Raw genomic sequence first — 17,240 nt, forward strand, 5'->3', positions numbered from 1 at the left:
ATTTGATTGATTTTGCTAACTTCTAAGTAACTGAACTTATGAGGCGATATACCTCTAGTGAGTGGCCCATCCCTTCGTATATTTTTCAGAGTGTGGCCCTCTGTGAAAAAAGTTTGGACACCCCTGAACTAAACTATCTTAATAACATGACTACATGTTTGCAAGGATGGCAGATTTCTATTTCATCTGAACATGCTAACACATCATAAATTAAACGTGTTCTACCACCCTGGAGAAAGGAATGACGGGGCAATAAAAGGTGCTCCTCTTCCTCTTCCCACACCCTTTTTGCTCTGTGAGGATGCAGAATTTGCACAACATGTTTCACACACTACGCAGGACAATTGCTCTTAAAATATGTTACCGTGCTTCAATATATTAACTTTTCCCCTGGTGGGGTTATTGTAATAGGTTACAATACTCAGAAGTACCAGTATAGTTAACAACTAAATGTTTAACCTATTTTGTGTAATTGTGTAAAATATGAAGCGTACAACTACTAATGCCTATCAGGTGTTTTAGTGGACCCACAGTGTCTGTGCTTAACATTTATTATTAAGTCGTAATGGGCAAATTCCATCATTAGTGGCTTTTTGGTCAATACAATGGAAGTGAATGTGACTTGGAAAAGGACAGGCCTGCACATCATTTCATTTTTGTAACGATTGAATAATTGTAAATTACATTTGTTTGTATTATAAATCATGATACATTGTTATTTTGTCAAAAGTGACACCAACAACTAACTCTCCCAAATTGATTGGTTTCAAATAAACAATGTTCCCCTTTGACTACCACTTTCCATACATTGGAAACATTAACTACACAAGCTGTCCTATACATCCCCAGACTATATGTCTAATTCCAGATAAACGTTATGATAAATCCAGAAAGTTTCTGGTTCATTTTACTTCAGTGAAACACACTTTATCCACAGTAACAGACAACTTGCAAAGTCATATCAAGAAATATATACAAAAACAGGTATAAAATACACAAAGAAACAACAAAAATATCTGTGACACAAAAAATGTTCATCGGTTGACAATTTGTGTGTAGGATGCATGAACAAAAATGTAACATGATCTCTCATTTTGCTCTCTCTCACTTCTGTGCATCCTTTCCTGTAGCTTTTGCAGGGCTCAATATCTGGCCCTCCTTGCACGTTGCCCTTAGCAATGCCAGTGTATTTGTGGACTTCAGCACAAAATCCAACAGCAGCACGGCCTGCAACACGAGCCTCTCTCTGGTCAACACGGAAACCAACACCACCGTTCACACCAGGACTCTCCCCGACAACCAATCGGCTGGCAGGGTTGAGTTCAACTGTTCTTGCTTCCTGTACGCAGGAACTTTCCGGTTCCAGTTGAGGCAGACCAGCACCTCGGCTGTTTCTCCTGCTTATGGCACACATGACAGTCGAGTGGAAAGTACTACCTGGTGGTGGAGTTCAGAACTGCAGGTGCAGTGGCCCACCTTTCACATCGCTGTGGACAGGGCCGGAAACCACTCGGGATCTTTTCAGGCAAGAAAAACTGCTCCTGTTTCAAAAGTGCCGATTCTGTGTCTGTTACTTTAGATGAAAATAAGGAGCCCCTCCCCACGCCCCTCTGAGAGATATTTGGTTAAAAAGAACACAATGGTGCTCTAGGAGGAGATTCAGGTGATAAGGTGTGGGGTGTTACCATAGGGTGTTACCTTGGATGGTGATTGGCTAATGGTTACACAAGCCAAAAAAAACTTATGACATCATAAAGTGGCCAAAATGTGATCGGCTCATTTTGAGACAGGTTTTTATATAAATGGATCAGGACAAAAAGAGAGAAAAATTTTTTTCCCGAAACTTCCAGAATATCTTTACACAGAGGGGACACATGTTTATGTATAAAAGACATGAAAAAGTGGATTTTGCATTATAGTTGAAGTTTAGGTAAGTCTTTCTTTTGCTGCAGAATAATGACCACAGTGATTCATACTTTTGTCTGTTTCTCTCCAGGTTGGGATATCCACCAATGAACACTTTCAGGCTTGCTCCAGCGGTGTTGACTCGGCTCTCCTCCTAGAAGTCAGCTACATGGAGTACAACCAGATAGGACGGATCACCATCGACAAGGTCAAAGCCCGGAAACAACACTCAATCAAACCCCTCCGCTCCCAGAGTGTAGAGCTGTCCTGCGCCTTCCCCTTCACAGAACGAGACTTCATACGAGTGTCTCTACGCTCTCCTCATGCAGTGCAGGATGTGAAGAGCTCCGGGCCTCTCTACCTGTCCCGTATCTTCTCCTACAAGCTGCTAGTGGAAAACACCAATGCCTACAGGAGTGGTTGTGAAGGAACTATGACTGTTAAACTGATAACTCCACCTTGTGTGCACGTCAATGGGAAAGTGATGCTTTATAAGGAGGCAGGTGTTGGGAGAGGCGTTGCTGTCTCCTCTGGGATGGACGCAGGAGGAACAGCACCAGGACCAGAGGAGCCCTCCTCACCTCTGTTGGCCTATAACTGGCTGACTCAGGGAGAGAATGAGACTGAGTTCAACTGTTCTGTGTTTGACCCAGGAAGGTACAAGTACTGCTTTCGCTTCGTTTTCAACTTCAGTCGTTCCCCTAGTCCTGCACAGACCTGTTTGGTGGTTCACAAGAGCGCAGGTGAGATTTAATTAATTAATACATTTACATTTGACAGCTGCAAAGAACATTTACACTGTGATGTTTTATAACATTCATTTTGAAGGGAAGATATATTTTTCCTTATTCTTCCACGTTTTCCAAAAATGCATCTGTTGCTGGATAAAAACAAAGTCAATGGTTAAGAAATTGCCTCATTAAAGACTAGGCATTTTCCATATAAGTCATTTAGGTGACCTATCATGCAAAATGCACTTTTGTACGTCTTTTATACATGAATATGTGTCCCCGGTGTTCCAGGGAACTCACCAAGTGTCAGAAAACACAACCCTCTTTATTTTCCTCCATACCCAAATCTCTAAAAAAGGGGCTGCAACGGATCTGATACAGACTGATCCAGATTTGAACACTTTTATGTCGTCACAGAAGTTGCGCTACGGCTATTGGGCCAACTCCACCAATCAGGAGGAGACAGCCACGGACATTGCCGTTCGAAAGCGCTGGAGACGCTGTAGTACATATTTCAGGCCACCAGATGGTGCTGTTCTCACTGAATCTGAGCATGAAAGGCAGTGTTAAATTGAGCGAAATGAGGAATGGCTAAAATGCATGATCTGTTTGGTATTTTGAAAAATGAAAAGTATAAATATGCCTTATATAGGTATGGTCCTACACTATATTATTCAAATATAGCATGATAGGTCCACTTTATCATATTGTAACTTTACGTCACAATATCAGAAGCACAAGTGTTACAATACAAATGAATGATGGCTGGATACCATTGAGCTGCTAGGCTTTCCAGTTCCTGGTATTGTATCTGCGGCTCATTGTCACGCTGTCATTCCATATTTAAAAATAACACTATCCTGTTTAGGGTGGACATTGCATCGTGACAAAAGATGGCAACCTCATAAGGTTCACCAATAGTAATTATGCAGTTAAACATAAACAAAAAAAGTTTCGATACATTATATTTTAGGGATTGCAAGACTAAAATACTTATAATCTTTTTTTTGCTATTAAAGTGAAGGGTGACCTAATGAGATTACACATTGTCAATGTATTCAGATACAGCAACCAACACATGTTTTGTTTATATGTAGGCCACATATATTTTATGACATAACACATTAAATGGAGATTCATTGAACTATCACATTCTTGTTATATGAAGTTGCTTCTTTCACTCTGTCCTCACTTTGTCTATTTTGGGGATAAAGCATGAACTAGTCAATGTTATATGATGGTTGAGCCTTTTTTAACACCATGTTGTAGTTTTTTTTTAATGAGCATTGCATGAAAATAACTCAAAGTTAATGCTTGTACATTTAGAAATGTATCTGCAATTTTAAAATCGAATGTGTGTTTTGCAGAGTCATGGGGCCCGTGGCTGCCATGGAGTGTGTGCAGTGTGAGCTGTGGAGAGGGGGTGAGGGAGCGAGAGCGCGAGTGTTTGCTGCCCTCAGGTGTGGGGGGGATGCAGTGCACGGGCATGGTGAAGGAACAGTCCCTCTGCTCACTGGAGAACTGTGTGGGTCAGTCTCTTCATCCCTTATCTCCTTTCTTTACTCTTTTTGCACATTTTTGCACACGTCTGCACATCCCGCCACAAAATATAATACACTGTAGTTTGCCTACTGTAGTGTTTTTTTACTTTTAATTTTATTTGTACAGTTACATTTAAATGTGGTGTAAATACTTTAGCATCCTTTTTTAATGCTAAATTGTTTCTTAAAAATACACATTTTTATTATACTTATATTATTTTTTTACCTACTTTGCAACTTATTTTTTTAGATTGTTTATGTCCAGATACAAAATCAAATTCCTTGTATTTGTAAAGGTACCTGGCAATAAACTTAATTCTGATTCTGATTCTCTGTTCCTACAATTTCTCCAGAAAATCTCACATTTCCTCATCTTTTCTAGACTAGAAAATCAAATAAAAAACGATGTGATGCTTATGCTTACTTGTCATTTTAACATAATTGTCTCCCTTTCGTCCCAGTGTTGCCTACTCCTTCTCCATCCCTCCCCCCTGTGGGTGTTGGTGCAGCACCCCTTGGTGGTAACATAGTTGTGGTGGCCGGTATCTCCCTTTGCCTGGCTGTGATTCTGGCTACTGTTGTGGTGACTTTGTGGAGGAAGCTTTGCAAGACCCCCCAGTGCAACTCTGTCCGCAGAGGCTCCATGCATTCCCCTGGAGGACGCAAGCTCTCCGATGAGGCGTCCATTTTTGGCCACAGCCTCCAAAGACCCAGCCTGATTGATGGCCATGGACTACAGGGGGGTATAGGTGTGGGTGTAGCCCAGAAAGACAGGCCTTCTTTGGGTAGTCAGCCTCTCCCACAGACCCTGGTTGTACCTCTCTCACAGGACCCAGAAAGGCTTTCCCCCACATGTCAGAAGCTGTTGCCACCAATATTCGGGTATGTTTAGAATAATGCTTTCTCTTATCACACATCATTGGGAAACATATTCTGTCGTTCAGTAATATAAATATCAATATTATTGTCTTTAGGTACCGATTGGCTCAGCAGCAGTTGAAAGAGATGAAGAAGAAGGGTATAAGAGAGGCCATTCAGCTCTACCATGTCTCTTCAAGCCCAGTCCATGACACCCTGGTAGAGGCATCTGCTTCGCCCACAAGCTCGCTTATCCCTACACCAACTGGATTTACTCACCCCGCGATCCCGTTAGACCTCCAGGATGACGCAAATCACAATTATTTTCAATCGCAGACTCCTAGGGCCACGCCGGACCGACCGAGTCCCAGAGTGGAGCTGGTCTTAGGTCCTTCAGGCTCCGCCCATGCAAGAGGGGGCAGCTCAAATAGGCGGGACCGCACTGCAGACTGGGTGGAGATGGTAGAGAGGAGTGGGTTATCAGGTCTCAGAGGAGATGCAGAGATGGGAAACTCCTATCATAATAATCCAAATTTCCGCCGGACCTCCAGTTTCAATGACACCAAACCCCAACCTCTATCCTCTGCACACTCCAGGCAGTTTAGAGAAAGGAGCATGACACAGGTATTCTATCTACATCTATTTATGTGTATACAAACTGTATATGGGGTTATCATTTGTAGTCTGCCTTTTTTAATTAACAACCATCTCTTTTTTAGGTGGGATCTCGGACCCTTCCTGAAGGTAGTTGTTGGAATAAAGGAGGACGAGACAGGCAGCCATACAGCTCCTACCCCATTCCAGAGCACGGGACCCCAGACTGGGCTAAATCCAGACCCCAGAGGAATGACCAAAGGAAACCGTGGATAGACACAGCTGCGACTTCACACAACAATGAAATCAAACACACAGGAACCAACACAAACAGCATTTCAGCCTCTGAGAAACATGTTAAAGCAGACCTCAGTGATACTGGAGGTGGACAGGGAATCTCTGGGATAGGGGGTCCGGCAGCTGGGCCTCAACACCTGAGTGTTGATCGGGCAGAGCGGGCCGAGCAGAACTGGAACCGCCGCGGCCCGTCGCCTATCCAGAGGAACATCCTGGCTCGCAAATTAAAGGAGGCTCAGTCGTGCTCGGGGGTCAGGGGCCGGCAGCGCAGCTCCACCTTTAGTGCAACGCCCACGGAGCAGAGGACAGGTCGCTGCAACTCTCTGCCCATGTCCGGAGGCTACAGGCTGAGTGAGGCCGAGCAGAGGATGCTGGACCTCGATCTGTCCTCAGCATATGTAGGGGAAGAGGAGTAGAGCTTTGTACTACACAGGAGGAATTGCCATTAACGTTTATCCTTTCCTTACATTATTCCTTTCTGATGTATCTGTGAAACTTGAAAATGGTTTTGTACAGTACATCAAACAAGAGTTTATCTATAAGAACAGATGTTAACACATTTAGTTTCCTTTTTTAACTGGAACATTTTCTTTTTTTTAACTGTTACTTTTTAATATGCCAAAGTTGATATGCGTTCGAAAACATTTGTACTTCTTAAGAAAAAATTATCTTTGTTCAAATGTAATGGTTTACTGTTTACCACTATAAGTCAAACATACCATGGCATTGTACTGGTGTATGTACTGTTAAACACAAGCCCTATCAATGACAGTATTCAAAAGACTAAAGAAGAGATATTAGTTTTTTTGTTCGACACTACTGAATTTGCTGATTTTAAGCTGTGAAGTTTTGCTGTACAGTAAGCAAAGAAAAACTTTGGTGAAAACCACTTTCACTTTCACTTTTGGGAAAATTGTCATGTATTTTCTGCAGAAATGCACAAGGAAGAGCAAAAGTATGCAGTTATGTTTTTGGGCAAACAAATTTATAAATGTCAGTGAGGCATTATGGCTGTTTTGAAGATTGTTTTATTATGAGTAACATTATACACTTAGAAAATACACTTATAGAAGATAGTACTTACTGGAAAGTAGAAGATACTTTACTATCATTAACATTTGATAATGGTTTCAAGGTGTGAAGCAAAGCCAAACAATTGAATACAAAGATATGAATCAGTCTTTGCCCTCGCTTTTGAGACACACAAGGGAATATGAAGTGTGACGTTTACATTTCTCCTGCTCCACTGCCCATGGCATCCAAGAAAACCAGAGGCCGCACCTTCATGGCGGTGTGTCTGAGGGAATACCAAAGGCCCCTCCAGGTCCCCCACACCACACCATTGTCGTGCTTGCCCTTGTACTTCCCTTTGCGGTAGAATTTCCCATTAAGGTTAGCTGCATGACATCTGTAGATAAAAGGTTAGTACAAAATGTCAAGGATGTTACATTTTCTAAAATGAAAATCAAAGCGATTCAACCTTTTTTAAAGCATTTGTGTCTTAAACTTATTTTTTGATTTTGGAATAAATTGTAAAGAAATATGTCCTCGGCTTGACCAGTATTTTTCCGTGATTCGTTATGCACACAAAACCCGATACAGTAATACTTTTTGTTCCAGAATGTTATAATGTGTGTGCAAACAAGCAGAAGGAAGATATCAGACAGATCAACACTTGGATTTATCTGAAAAGCCTCACCTGTTGAACCACCAGCCTGCCTTATTCTCCTGAGCACAGCTGCCTTGAACGTAACGGTCATTGTCCTGTCAATGATTATCATCAGTGTTAAAATATTCTATAATCTTACAGTGATTAAAATTATAAATTGACAATGTTAATAGAAGACTAACCTGATCTCTAGTGCTGAACTGCATGCCACTGAGGCCAGCAGACCACTGCTCCACCATCCCCCCACCTCCTATCAGAGCATCTCCGGCTTGCCCACTATAGAGCCCATACTGGAGACGATACTTGTCCTGCAATAGGCATTAGAGGAAGTGATGTTTGTTGGGAAACGTTGTTACTTCTGACAGGATTGAACAAAATTGTAAAGCCATATCTTACGGCTTCGTCGGTGATCCTGAAGTTGTTATAAAATGCATAACTTCTCTTCCCGTCCCAGTCCATGAGATCTATCTTCACTAGGTTCTTACCTTCAGGGCAAAAATGAATAAGCAAAATATGAGAAACCAAACAGGCAGGACATTATAAAAAGATATTCTGGCATTTCATTATTTTCTGACCATCTGAGAGTAGAGAATACATGTGCTCATTCCCCAACCAAAACTCATCATTCCACAGCTTGAAGTCACCAAAGCCATCTCTGTAGTCCACCCAGTCTCTAAAAAGAGAATTGAGACAGATATTTACCTCAATGGAAACAGCTGTGTAAGCTCCCCAATGATATAGGCATTCAAGGCTTGTAGAACTTTAATTGTTTTCCCCCACTACGTAGGTTAGTTTCTTTGCTTAAATACCTGTTGAAGTCAACTTTTCCATGTCGACGTCTCTGAAACACAGTCCATCCTCCTCCATCCTCCATGTCGCAGTAGGCCAAAAAAGGCTCCTGGTGTATTTTTGGTCTGATGCGGTAAAAGCCACTTGGTGGTTTCAGTCTGTCAAACAGCTCAGAACAGTCTGATAAGATGAAATAGCATTGAAAAGGCCTTAACGGTTGCTGATTGTCATCCGTACCTCCATAATATACTTCATGTTGCATAATATGGAGCTATGTGAGTCTATCATGCACTGTAGACTCTGTACATCACTGCACATCACAACTCTTACACTTAAAATAATCATCTGTGAGCTTTTCTTACCTTTGTCATGGACAATTAAGTTTCCTGCTGGTGGAAGTGGATTCATCAGTGTCATATTAGAGTTGTCTAATATCCCACTGCTGCTGTGGTTTACACCGAGGGCTGTTTCCGTTTCAGGTTCAGGATCAGACATGGGAGGTTGAAATGCCTGAAAGTATTTGTGTGTCTGCAAGTGCTCCACCTGCCAAGTCCTGATCAAGAGTTTATTCTCCAGTTTTCTTATGCTGCGCTTGAGAGCTGCAACATCTGGCCCACATGAGTCCGATGCCTTCAATTAGGAAAACAATTTCAGCTTATAAATGACATTTGTACCTTTGTTCAATAATATACTTGTACCCATGGAGGAGCCAGCAAAAGCTAAGGGCCGCATCTAAAGCCATCTATAAATCACGTTTTTATTCACGTGGAATCTCGACTTTCTAAGAAGGACAGTTCTTTAGCAGCTCTGCTTGTCATTTTTGCTTAAGAAATATGTTTTCCATTTTCAATATCAATACAAAAGCAGAGAACCTGCAGTGCTTAAAAAGTAGGAAAAGCTACATACTGACACCGGAGAAGAAGAAGCCATGGTTGGACACACCAGAGCTAACAACAGCAACACCGGCATGACATTTTGGAAAAAGTCCCTTACTGCATTGTTAGTCTGAAATAATAAACAAATTATGTATTAAAGAATATCAAGATAAGCTACTTTGATTACAAATCTGTGCAGCAGCCTACCTTCATATTACGAACCGTCTCCCTTGTTTTCTCCAGGTGCAGTGTTCTTTTCCTCAAAATATGCGTCAGTATTATTTATAGGCTGGGCCGGTTCTGCATGGTAGACATTAGAGGATCCAGAATGGACCAACCTTGTCAAACACTGAACTCGAGCCAGTTTGACGTACTAACAAAGTACTCTCCTTTTTTGGTGAATACATATTTTATGAATATACCACTTTTCCCCTTAAATCAATTATATATGCCAATGTAGGACCCAATGTCTTCATTGAAAATAAATCAATTTGACCCTTGCAAAAAGGGTTCAGTTGATGAGGGTTAACCTCCCTTCAACATAAAAAAAATGAGGACAGTGATTCAAAGTAATGCTGAAGATACAATAGAGAAAGTCATAACTGAGAGAAAGAGGGAGTTGTCAGCCTTGCAGTAAACATGTTTTCAACTTGATCATTTCAAAAGACCAGAAGTACATTTGAAAAGGTACAACAACAAAGTAGCAAGTTCACAATGTGGTTCTGTGGATATGGCTCCCCCTTGTGTTAGTTTGTGGTATGGTAAAGTTACAATCTATTTTCAGTAACCAATTTAATTGTTTTAATCAGTATAGCCTACCAGTTGATTTTTCTACGGGTTTTTTAAGCACTGTGACTTTTTAAAGAATTTACCCCACCATATTTTCTCCAGTTTGGCCTACATTTGGCTTTTCCCTTTTATCAACATGGACTTCAATGGCTCTCACCTTTAATTGTGAAATATAATTTCCACACATGTTCCACACTGTTGCCATTGAACTACCGGTTAGACTTTTCCAACTCGGTAAGGAATATGTTGGTGTTTGAGCATGCGATTTCAATTAAAACCAGATGTTGCAGAGAGGAGGGAGATATGAGAGGGCTGCAGCAGCCTGTTTTTAAGTCAGATAATGTTAGAAAGTTCTGAAATGGAATGTTAGACCCAGTCAGTTTTCGTGTGAAAGTGGTTGTGATGAGAAAAGAGTATCGGGAAAAGAGCTGAGCGTTTTTCACTCAGTGCTCCAGGAAGTCCAAAACCGCTACGTTAGCAAAAAACGAAGAGGAAAGTGGATGGACAGAAAAAAAATCTACCCGGTTAAACTTTGAACCGTCTTCCTTTGTCCTCACAAGAAGAAGTCACAAGACAAACTCCCGTAAAAGTATACGAATGACTGTCCTAACGGTAAGCAGGCGGCGAGAGTTTAGCTAGATTTTGGGGGCTAATTTGGGTCAACAAACAAGGGGGAGAAGGGACTGTGCTCGGGTTAGAGACGCTGAATAGCGGGTGGTTTTTGCTGTTAAATCGAGTTTGTTGTTTTTAGAGGTTTATGAGGAATACTAGATAATTAACTTTTCTTAAACAAACCGCTAATTGCTTGCTTACATGTTTTGCATCTACCGCTAATCAGGACTAATGAGGTAGCTAAGCGATTAGTGTTACGAAAACAGCACTAATGCATCCTGTAAGTTTCATGATAAAGCATGGACAAAAAAGGGGGGGTTTTTCCTGAAGAGATACAGTTTTAAGGACAGGACACAGCGTCTTTGCCCTCTAGCTGTTCTTTTTTTTGCAACATTAAAGCAACATGCTGAACAAGGGAGTTGTAATCGTTGTGAACTCTTGTTTTCAGAGTCCACACGTTCTGAACAAAGCAAGAAGGAAGACACTCTCATCATGTCCTCAGTGTATTTCAGTCCAGGGTCAGATTCAGGTGTAAATGGGTGAGGAATATTTAATCCTGCTGTTTTGCAGGGGTTGCTATTTGAGCCTGCTTTTGTGTGTGCATATCTTCTGTCACTCTTTATGTCTAACTATCTTTATTTTGATCAATTAGAAACGTTGCAAAGATGGAGGATGCCAACGTGAAGATTGAAGATGGAAAGGATGACAGTGTGGAACCAGACACAATGTACCAGTAAGTGTATTCAGATTGGACATTGTACATTCATTAAGTGAAAAGCATTAATTATTTCTCGTTCTTTCAGCAATTTCCGCAAGACGATTGCACCGTTTGTGATGTCTTTTGGATTTCGGTGAGTGTGAACTCTTTTGGAGTAAATGCCAATGGTGTTTTTCGTGTTGCCTGTTTTTGTTTGATGATGCTGAACTATCTGTCTTTTCCTCCAGTATATTTGGAGTGATACTGATCATAGTGGACTTTGTGCTGGTGATTGTGGACTTGGCACTGCCAACCAAGAGCAGAGAGGTTGGAGATGCCTTAGAAGCCGTGTCCCTCATCATCTCCTTATTCTTTCTCGCCGACGTTCTCCTGCGGGTGTATGTGGAAGGGTAAGTGACAAAAGAAGACTTTGAATGCAGTTGGGGTGCAGACACTTAAAAATCTTGTCTTTTGTGAAGCTTATGTTAATTATGTGATGCGACTTTGTAAGGAGGTGGACAGTTGCAGCACTGTTGGGTAGTTGCTTTAACAGGATGAAATATTTTGTAATCTACTTCCCAAAATTCACATGTAATTTATCTACTCCTTGAGCTTATTGCACAATTGCTTCCTAGTGAATTTAAAAAACGGTTGAGTGACGCAAACATTCCCAGAGTCCCCTATCAGCAGAAATCAAGTGTGATTAGCTGTTAAACAGGAAACTACTGTAAGAAGAGGAAGCTGGACAGGAAATGGATGCCATGTTTGGGAAACATAATGACTCAGAGTTTAAGTGCAGCCTGCCTGAAAAATACTTGTATAATATTTGATTCAGACTCTATTAGTTGCATGATCTGGGTGGTTTGATTGTCTAATGTTTTGTTTAACTGACCTTTTTAGGTTCAAAGTTTACTTCAGCTCCAAGTTGAACATCATAGACGCATGTGTTGTGGCAATCACGCTGGTGGTCACCATGGTCTACACCTTCAGTGACCTGTCAGGAGCCGATCTGATCCCCAGGTACTTGCTTTCCCCTGTGTTTCCATGCACCTGATAGACATGGCTGACTAGAAGCTTTGGTTTTATTGTGGTGGATAAAAAATGATTAACACTCGCGCACACACACTCATAGTCCACCCACGGAGTTGTTTTTACCTATGTTTCCTGATTGGACTGCTCCCCAGGTCTGTGAACTAACTGTGATTGATTAGCTTTAACCTCTGTTCGTAGAGATTGGGGACATCATGTGAGTCCCAGCTTCCACCTGACTGTAGGTGTAATCAGTCGGGGTATTCGTAAAAACACCTGTGTTGGTGTCCAGTGCCCTAAATACTATTTAAAAAGAAAAAAAACAAAACCTGTCAAAGCAACAACAGTCTTAAAAAAAAATGAGTTCTTAATTAGCTCTGTGTGATAACTGTTAATTTGACAAGGGATAAGACACTAAAAAAAGATAATGCTTCAGAAGAGTTTTTGTTTTTAATATAATGTTATTTGGAGATTTTGATACACAGTTACTCCAGTATGTTCATGTCGTTTTTATTTCAACCAATCCTAACCCCATATATAACATCACTCTACAGTATAAACTTTGCCACTGACGATATTTTTTGAAATGATGAGTAAGAGTATATATTACTTCTTTCTTCCTCAGGGTCGTGACGTTTTTCCGTTTCCTGAGAATAATAATCCTGGTGAGGGTTTTCAGACTGGCAGCTCAGAGGAAAGAGCTGGAGAAGGTCACCAGGAGGATGGTAAGGTCAACATGGATGCATAGTAAACTGTAAACATTGAATGTACTTAAGTTAACTGGAGGACAGCGGCTGTGTAGAAATAGCCTTCTGCATCATTCGGAGAATGTCTACTACTTTCCCATCATTTCATTATTCTTGTTTCCAGGTTTCTGAGAACAAGCGTCGATATCAGAAGGATGGATTTGACCTTGACCTTACCTATGTGACGGGTAGGTGTTAAATGATGTATGACTTAAAAAAAGCTCCATAAGTGCATGACAGAGAAAACAAATAAATGACAACCATTTTTAAGAAGTGGAACATTTGTTTTCTAGACCGTGTCATTGCTATGTCTTTCCCCTCCTCTGGAAAGCAGTCCTTCTACAGGAATCCAATCAGGGTAAGTCTGGGCACACTTAAGGTTTATCTAACACTTACCAATTTAAAAAAAAATACAATCATAGGCAGAATTATTTCAAGGAACTTCGAACATAAAATAATCCCACAGTTCTTACACGCCTCCACAGGTGCTAAAACCTATCCTTCCTCTCTTTTTGTGCAGGAGGTGGCCAGGTTCCTAGACACTAAACATGAAGACCACTATAAAGTTTACAACCTGTGCAGTAAGTAGGCACCTCCTCTCGTCACATGTTGCATTCCTTGTAAATAGAACTACACAAACCATACAAACATATTTTGTTTCCAGGTGAGAAGGGCTACGACCCGCAGTTCTTCCACTACAAGGTTGAGCGGGTGTTCATTGATGACCACAATGTCCCCGCGTTGGAGTGAGTCACATTTCCTGTGTGATGTCTAGTTTCACTCTCCCCTTTGTTTGTAATTATACTGAGAGCCTTTAGATTACAGCTTCACAATAGGCCCTTCTATTATCACAGTCATGATGTTGCTGTATTAGGTTGACCCGGTTGAGGCGTGTGAAATTACTGCAACGTTTTCCACAAAGTATTTTAACACCAAAAGAAACTAAATGTATCATTAACCAGCAGTATGTGTTGTAATAGTGTGCCAGTTTATCTCAATATTTTTCTTTTACCACTGTGTTCCACTATCTGTCTCAGGGACATGCTGAAATATACAGCAAACGTGAGGGAGTGGATGTCTGCTGATCCCAAAAACATCATTGCCATTCACTGCAAAGGAGGGAAAGGTGATGACACATATCTCTTCTTGTTTAATTATCAGTTTTGAGTTAAATAAATAATTAGTTTGGTGTACATTTGTTTACGTTCACTCTTAGTTTAACTTCTGCTGCTCTCTTTTACAGGACGCACAGGTACTCTGGTGTGCACCTGGCTTATTGACAGCGACCAGTTCGAGAGCGCACAGGTTACAGTTCAGATTTGTACAGGCAAGGTTAATGAATAAGGAAAACATTTGCCAACACTTTCTTACATTCCTTTCCGTTTGTCTACCAGGATAGTCTGGACTTTTTTGGTGAGAGGAGGACGGACAAGAGTCAAAGCTCAAAGTTTCAGGGAGTAGAGACGCCCTCTCAGGTAAGAAGTCACTCTGACGGAAATATTTGTAAAGAGGCATTTCTTTAGGACTTTAGAACATAACAAAAATATACCTGACTGGCGCCTCCCTGTGGTAAAAGGAAACTACGATGTGGTGAAAGCAACATGCTGTATAAACAGGATTTATCTTTCTTAAAACACGATCGTATCATGTGATATTTCCTCATATAAAACATTGGACACTGGGTGAAGATGTTTGAACTGTCTGAACAATAGAGTCGGTACGTGGGGTACTACGAGGTCATGAAGACCAAGTTCAACAGACAGATGCCTCCACCCAAGAGCCTCAGGATCAAGAGCATCCGCATCCACTCAATTTCAGGTGAACTCAAAATGGTCAGGGTAATTGATCCTTTTACATATCTCTTCGTCGTAATATCTGACCGTATTTTTCTCCTCTGCCCAGGTGTGGGTAAAGGTAATGGCAGTGATCTCAAGGTGAAGATAATTGTGAAGAAAGAGCTGGTGTTTCAATGTGTGTGTGCCAAACAGGAGAACTGCACAGTAAGTTTCACACACTCGACACATTCACTCCCCATGTCATACCGATACATTTGTTGAGTGTGTGAATGTGTTTTTTAAAAAAAAAAAAGGTATTTCCTGATGTGGGCAGCAATGCAGCAGTCATCAGTCTACTGAACGGGCCTGTGGTTGAAGGGGATGTCAAAGTCATGTTTGAGTCGAGTGCTGTGAGTGCTTGCATTTACACCTCAGAACTACACGTCAGTTAAGATGGTGTTTGGCGTGATGATTCACTTCTTTCATTTTCATTCCCCTTAGGGTCTTCCGAAAGGATATGAAGATGTTCCGTTCTACTTCTGGTTCAATACCTCCTTCATAGAGGATAACAAGTGTGTTTCTCATGCAATTGTTTAAGCCCCACATTTCAAATCTTTTGCTAGTCTGTGTTGACATTAGTGCTGAATGTGAACTGTTTTCCATCCACAGGCTGTTTCTACCCAGAGACGAGCTGGACAACCCTCACAAACCCAAGACCTGGAACCTGTACAAGGAGGACTTTGGTGTCTCTATGATCTTCTCTGAATAAAAGCCTTTAGAAAGCTGAAGATAAATGACTTGTTACAGTTTTACTTGTATTGATGGTGAGCTGGAATGGGTACAGTGAATACCATGAGTGTAATGTTAAAATTGAAGAGGCATTACTTGAATCCAATATGTTGTACAATCTGAAAGGCACTAAGTCAGACTGCAGTGCTGAGGCACTTAAACTGAAATGTATAATATGTGAAGAATTGCCATTAAATGATATGTCTTCCAGTGAATCAGTTTGTGTGGTAACTGTTTTAAGCATCTTAATAGAACTGAAAAAGTCAGAAAAACATTTGCGCTTGAAGAAATTATAATGCTAAAAGTTTATGCTGCAGTTGTCTGACAGTATATTTCTTGGACAAAAGCACTACTTCCTGCCAGTGCCAGTATTAATTAATCCCCCCTGAAGTATTTAGAAGATTTGTTCTTGAACATCCAGGGTATAAGCAGGAATCCTGAAGTCAAATTTAAGACCTTTTTTAAGACCCTTTCCATCCGTTTTAAGACCTCATCGCAACTTTGAGTTCTAACCGGTTACATTGGCGACACACTTTACCTCACATTTACTGTATTGATTGTAAGAACTAAACAGAGTGCAGACAGACTACTGAAGCCTCCTTTCCACATGAACTTCAACCTCTCTGTGAAGGTCAGGTTTAATGCAGTATGCTGCTTTTTTGCTTCTGTAGACTCTGTGCTCTTTCATTCCAGTAAAACTCCTCAGAAACCATTAGAAACCAGTATTTGACCAATAAACAAAACAATTGACAAAACTTTGAACTATGAAATATGTTAAACTTTGGTGAGCTTCAGCAGGGTAATGCCATATAGGAGCTCCCTCACAAATACCCAGGGGTTAAATTGGGCTGGGGCTGTCCGGGGCTAAGCCCTGGCACATAGGACGATGCTCTGACGTCATCACCCTCACACATTTGTCTTATGTTTACAAAAAAGGATATATATGTTAAGACTTTTCTCGTTCTTAATATAGACTATATTTAGGGTCTATATGTGTTGACTTTACTTTAAAATAGCAGATCTCTGTGACCGGATATAGTTTGGCTTAGACCCCGGCCCCACACGGTAAAACGCATACGCAAGCGCAAAAAAGGCTTCCGTTCACACGCATTCGATTCATTAACGTGTCCGTTCACACTAGACCGCTGGAAATGCTGGAAACGATGTAGTACATATGTCAGGCCTGTAAGTGGCGCTGCTGCCGCACGAAATACACCAAAAGCAGCGAAAAAGACCCCGAAGCATGGTTGCCATGATTGCCCTTCTGTTTATTCTCCGCGGTGGACGGCGTGTTCTCCTGCTGTATCTCTCAGGTAGTCCACCAGCAGATGAAAAACACCCACCTCTCCGCCTCTTCCAAGGAACGAGGGGACCGTGCGGCAGTTTCCGTAATAAAAATGTTCCGCCGGTCAACATGTCCGTTAAAGTTTAAATCTTCCGTACAAAATTAGAAAAGTGCCGGTCAGAGGTCTTCTTTGTTATTTATTGAGCTTTAAAACAAATTGATAACGACTCTGTTCTCTGTATAATAATATAATAATATT

The 17,240-nt window shown here is 41.2% G+C and overlaps 3 protein-coding genes across 3 annotated transcripts in view; 2 read left to right on the forward strand and 1 right to left on the reverse strand.

Moving 5' to 3' along the window:
* The window catches only part of thsd1 (thrombospondin, type I, domain containing 1), an 8,182-nt gene extending 1,341 nt beyond the window's left edge, over positions 1-6,841 (forward strand). The window contains exons 3-8 of the mRNA XM_010779042.1: positions 1,131-1,525; positions 1,997-2,648; positions 4,004-4,165; positions 4,639-5,059; positions 5,152-5,659; positions 5,755-6,841. Coding sequence (XP_010777344.1) covers positions 1,131-1,525; positions 1,997-2,648; positions 4,004-4,165; positions 4,639-5,059; positions 5,152-5,659; positions 5,755-6,342 — 2,726 coding nt within the window. The 3' untranslated portion in view covers positions 6,343-6,841. The remainder of the gene's footprint in view (positions 1-1,130; positions 1,526-1,996; positions 2,649-4,003; positions 4,166-4,638; positions 5,060-5,151; positions 5,660-5,754) is intronic.
* A 97-nt stretch (positions 6,842-6,938) lies between these two features.
* Positions 6,939-9,636, reverse strand: fgl1b (fibrinogen like 1B). Its single transcript, XM_010779043.1, has 9 exons — positions 9,467-9,636; positions 9,291-9,389; positions 8,747-9,014; positions 8,405-8,564; positions 8,171-8,268; positions 7,992-8,080; positions 7,778-7,903; positions 7,626-7,690; positions 6,939-7,334 (listed from the first exon to the last, which is right to left on the reverse strand). The coding sequence occupies exons 1-9, from the start codon at positions 9,470-9,472 to the stop codon at positions 7,154-7,156; spliced, it is 1,092 nt and encodes a 363-aa protein (XP_010777345.1). The 5' UTR covers positions 9,473-9,636; the 3' UTR covers positions 6,939-7,153.
* Positions 9,637-10,334: 698 nt separating this feature from the next.
* tpte (transmembrane phosphatase with tensin homology) lies at positions 10,335-15,911 on the forward strand. Its single transcript, XM_010779044.1, has 19 exons — positions 10,335-10,660; positions 11,109-11,199; positions 11,313-11,393; positions 11,464-11,511; positions 11,606-11,767; positions 12,258-12,377; positions 13,012-13,111; positions 13,257-13,320; positions 13,426-13,490; positions 13,653-13,713; positions 13,797-13,878; positions 14,170-14,258; positions 14,376-14,437; positions 14,527-14,607; positions 14,845-14,950; positions 15,035-15,132; positions 15,222-15,317; positions 15,409-15,479; positions 15,577-15,911. The coding sequence occupies exons 2-19, from the start codon at positions 11,153-11,155 to the stop codon at positions 15,674-15,676; spliced, it is 1,533 nt and encodes a 510-aa protein (XP_010777346.1). The 5' UTR covers positions 10,335-10,660; positions 11,109-11,152; the 3' UTR covers positions 15,677-15,911.
* The last annotated feature ends 1,329 nt before the right edge of the window (positions 15,912-17,240 follow it).

Source organism: Notothenia coriiceps, unplaced genomic scaffold, assembly GCF_000735185.1.
Source record: "Notothenia coriiceps isolate Sejong01 unplaced genomic scaffold, NC01 NC01_scaffold00019764, whole genome shotgun sequence".
NCBI lineage: Eukaryota > Metazoa > Chordata > Actinopteri > Perciformes > Nototheniidae > Notothenia > Notothenia coriiceps.